The following is a 4,434-nucleotide window of genomic DNA, read 5'->3' on the forward strand; positions in this document are numbered from 1 at the left end:
CGGTCGTACTTGGTTTTAAGTGGTACCTTTTTTCCCCAATATTGTGTGGACTATCTCATTTTACACTCTTTCCTATGCTGAGAAGTTCCGCTTCAGTGTTGAATTCATTGAGATGTGGCGTCAAGCACTGGATATTTTTGTAAACTGGATAGCTTCACACCCTAACTTCAGCTCAGTGAGCATTTGAGGGCCCTTTTATAGGTAGAAGAAGAGGTCAAGTGTTTAAGCTGGAAAGAGTTACAGGAAAAACTATATTATTTTAATATCCCATTATTGCAGTTTGGTATACCAATAAAAACTTCCTCCACACCGAGCAATGCAACTGTTCTGGATGTATCTAATTCAGATTCCACTGCCAGTCCAAAAGCATCAGAAGATCCTTTCTCAAGAGCCTTCTCAGACGAGGCACTCGATTATGAAACCTTGTTGTCAGCACTCGGCATTGGTGGACAGAGCTTAGTAAGGCCCGGACTCCCGTCCTCAAACGATCTATCAAGAGCATCTGCTGATCGGCCCACTCCTGCTGCTGATCTGAAACTGAAGCTACATCTCTACAAGGACCATCTTTTGCTTCTCATTAGGAACCTAAAGGCGGCAAAACGCGAAGTGAAACTAGCTATGAATATTGCTCGTAGTAGAGATTCTTCCAGAATATGCACAATTTTAGGTCATGTGTATGCAACCGAGGCCCTCTGCCGCCTTAACCGGCCAAAAGAAGCTGCTAAGCATTTGTTAGTCTACATGTCAGATGGGAACAATGTGAACTTTCCATACAGTAAAGATGACGGAGAAAATTGTGAACTCAAGAGATTGGTATTTTCAAAAAGAAGCCAGCTGATTTCATGCAAAATTTTAAGGTAAGCTTGTGATATTTGAAAATGGAATCTAGAATGATTTTCGTATGATAAAGATATTTTACGTAAAGGAATTACCATGAAAGGAGAATAATTTGAACATAAGTTGTAGGGAGACTCCAAGATTTTTAAAAGAATAATTGCTTCTCTTAAAATATGGAAAAAACAACAACGAGGACTTGAGTTAGAATTGGAAGATGGCAAGTTGTCCTTCTCTACCTGGTCATTTACATTTGGATTCCCTTCTATTACAGGGTCCATCAAACTCATGTTGAAAGTTCTAATTTCCTCCAGAACAAGATTTTTAACACTCTTGTGTTGCTAGAATCCTTTTGACAATCAGATCAAAAAGCTACTCTACCAAGAACGACTCTTTATTTTTGGACTTCTTGATAACCTAGCTGTGAACTTGATTTTGTTGAAATGTTTTACAGGATGTACAAGCTAAAGTAAGCGATGTTGTTCTTGGAAAAGAAAAATCATTGGAAGAATCAAATCCCGAATATGAGAAACTAAAAAATTGCATCTTTGAGCTTGAAGACCACCTAGCAAAGGCACAAAAGCATGCTTTTCGACTAGTGAAAAGGCACAGAGGTATTCTCTAAATGTGTAAGAGTTGCTTTGTCTTGTCTTCCTGTTTCCACAGAATTGGCCCAGTCCCTATTGGACTTCGGGAAAGCAGTCAAGCTCTTGGGTGCTTGTGAAGGGAAATCGCTTGGGAAGGCATTTTCTGATCTTGGAACAAAATCAGAAATGTTATCAATTAAGCTACAGAATGAGGCAGGGTTACTTTCCATATTCAATCTTTGATGCCATAGTTTGTGAACTTTGTTGTTTCATGAAACATTTCTCAGAATATCTTGTCCAAGACCGGAACAGGATATCGATGGTGCAGGCCGACAACCTTCTAATGAATTTTGAAGAACTTTTGAAAGATTATGTTCGTGCAGTGCAATCATTTAAGGTGAGTTCACTTCTTTTTGTGTTATGAAACCAAACCATCGAAAGTACTGACAAGAGCTTGAATCCTTTGGTCAGTTTATTTAATTTAAAAAAAAAGTTGAAATGAATTAAATAATTTAAAAATGAATGATATAAAAACATAGAGTTGTCCTAAACATCTTGTTAGACATTTCTATTGATTATTATTGTTTTGTATATGCTTTTCAGTGTGTGGAAGAGGGGTATGGGGGCACAAAATCTAATATTATTGCTCTCATGCTTGTGAACAGGCTACAATGGCAGAGAGAACCAATGCATTCAGGCAACAATGTGAACTGGCCGAAATTGTCAAGTTGAAAGAGATCAACCTGTATTAATCTGAATTGCCTTAGAAGCCAAAGAGCTTTTAGGTCCTATTCCTAATATTGAAGATGTGGTCATTAATCATTTTGCCTAAATGAAAAGGAAAAAAATCGAAAGAATTTAAAGATGACATATTTTAGAAAAGAACAAAGAGCTTTTGGTTAGAGGTTGAATATCAAAGCATTTAAACGATGGCATTGTGATAATTTGGTTTATTAATTCTTGCAGCTTTATTGTAGTAGAGAAAAATATTGTTAAAGTGCTTAGAAACTAGAATTTAGGGAAATTGTGTCTAATTTGTTTCCTATATTTTCTTGAATATTTGAAGAGTAGAATTTGGTTTAGTCCTTGCTGCAAATTTGAATTCTTTGTGGAGAACAAAGAAGCTGAAACAAACCCCTTTTGGAGCCATCAAAGAAGCTCCCCACACCATTAGGAAGGTAACAAGGAAGGACTATACAAGAAATGTACGAACTTTTACCTCAATACAACGAGGCCACAAGTTTTCGATTGAAATCAGAATCAAGAAAGCTTAAAAGGGATTTCTTCAACGGTCAAATTAAAAATTGGTATGTATCCAATCCTCTTCTTTCTCATTTTTTTGTCATTGATTTTTTTATATATTTATTTATTGTTGGGAAAAATGACTTTTCATTTCAGGCATAGAGAAATTGTATGGATCGTACTGATTATCAACTTAATTTTCATCTTTGCTGTATTTGGTAAGTCTTGTCTAAAACGGGCAAACCATGGGCCTACTTTACTCCTTTTGCTTTACCATGCAATCTAAGATCTTTCTCATTGAACACTCTTTGCAGTATTTTGGTTTTCTCTGATACTCTATCATTAGAGTGTTTCGGCAGTTGTTTTTTGTTTGTTTTCCTTTTATTGTCCCACTTAATCATTGAAATGTGCCATTCTTTTTGGTTATTATTGCTTCAATTTGCTCCCTCCCGACCTGCCCCTATAGGGTCGATTTTTCCCACTTTTAAATGGTTTTGGGGAAGTATGGGAGTAGAAATGAAAATTCGATTTGACCCCGACGGTGCCCCGCCCAGCCCCTATAGGGTCGATTTTTCCCACTTTTAAACGGTTTTGGGGCGGTATGGTAGTAGAAATGAAAAATCGATTCAATTTCGGGGCGGGGATGGTTTTGATATACCCCACCACGCCCCGATTATATTTATGTATATTAGATCTACTATTAAGAAGTACCACTTCTTTATCGATTCATCATGCATGAATCTCAAGAATCTAAAATTAAAATTTATTCCATTCTCCCGCCCACTCCTTTCACACCTCTCCCATTCTCCCTTTGTCAATTAATGAGGTATATAAAATGCAGTTTTAGAGACATTCATAGATGGAGGTGGTATTCATTTTGAGCCGTGTGAAGAAAATGGATGTAGAATTTAATGGTCTTACGGTTCCGAAGGTATTATGAGTCCCTGGGTTACTTTACGAACTTTTACCTCAGTACAATGAGGCCATAAGTTTTCGATTGAAATCAGAATCAAGAAAGCTTCAAAGGGATTCCTTCACTTGATAGAGTACAAAAAATGCATTTCGATCGATGGAGCAAATTAAAAATTGGTATGTATTCAATCCTCTTCTTTCTCATTTTTTTTGTCATTTTATTTATTGTTGGGGAAAAAAGCTTTTCATTTGAGGCATGGACAAATTGGAAAAAAACTTTTCATTTCAGGCATGGACAAATTGCATGGGTCGTATTTATTATCAACTTAATCTTCATCTTTTTTGCATTTGGTAAGTCTTGTCTGAAACAACAAACCATGGATCCACTTTACTCCTTTTGCCTTACCATGCAATCTAAGATTTTTCTCATTGAACACTCTTAACAGTATTTTGATTTTCTTTGCATGCTCTATCATTAGGGTGTGTTTTGGTTGAGGCATATTCATGTGAAAATGGGCCGAGCAAATGATGGAATTTTTTTTTCCTTGTAGAGAAATATTGAATCATGAAAATTTGCTCAAAGTAGAAAAAAGAGGCCATTGGCCATGCACGTGGCCCATGTGCCCAAAAAGTAAGGCTTAAAGCATATACATACTTTCCACATTAAATTTTTTACAACAAATGTTGGTTCGTTGTTGCATATCGTTGTTGTTTTTTTCTTTGTTTTCCTTTTATTGTCCCATTTAATCATTGAAACGTGCCATTCTTTTTGGTTATTATTGCTTCAAATTCCCATGGGGATATTGTGCATCTGTTGTAACTTCTTCCAGTTCAAGGATGGATTTGGGGCTAAAAAAAA

The 4,434-nt window shown here is 36.4% G+C and overlaps 1 protein-coding gene across 1 annotated transcript; it reads left to right on the top strand.

Moving 5' to 3' along the window:
* Positions 1 to 85: 85 nt before the first annotated feature.
* On the top strand, positions 86 to 2,547 carry LOC147380702 (uncharacterized; the record flags this gene model as incomplete). The annotated part of the gene is made up of 7 exons (XM_086431361.1): positions 86 to 175; positions 280 to 759; positions 810 to 857; positions 1,289 to 1,448; positions 1,501 to 1,634; positions 1,750 to 1,818; positions 2,087 to 2,547. Coding segments are annotated over 7 exons (1,068 nt in total), but the record flags the coding sequence as incomplete, so codon positions are not given.
* Between the last annotated feature and the right edge of the window lie 1,887 nt (positions 2,548 to 4,434).

The sequence above is a fragment of the Akebia trifoliata genome, unplaced genomic scaffold (genome assembly GCF_017979445.1).
Source record: "Akebia trifoliata isolate Shusen 1 unplaced genomic scaffold, ASM1797944v1 Contig01091, whole genome shotgun sequence".
Lineage (NCBI taxonomy): Eukaryota > Viridiplantae > Streptophyta > Magnoliopsida > Ranunculales > Lardizabalaceae > Akebia > Akebia trifoliata.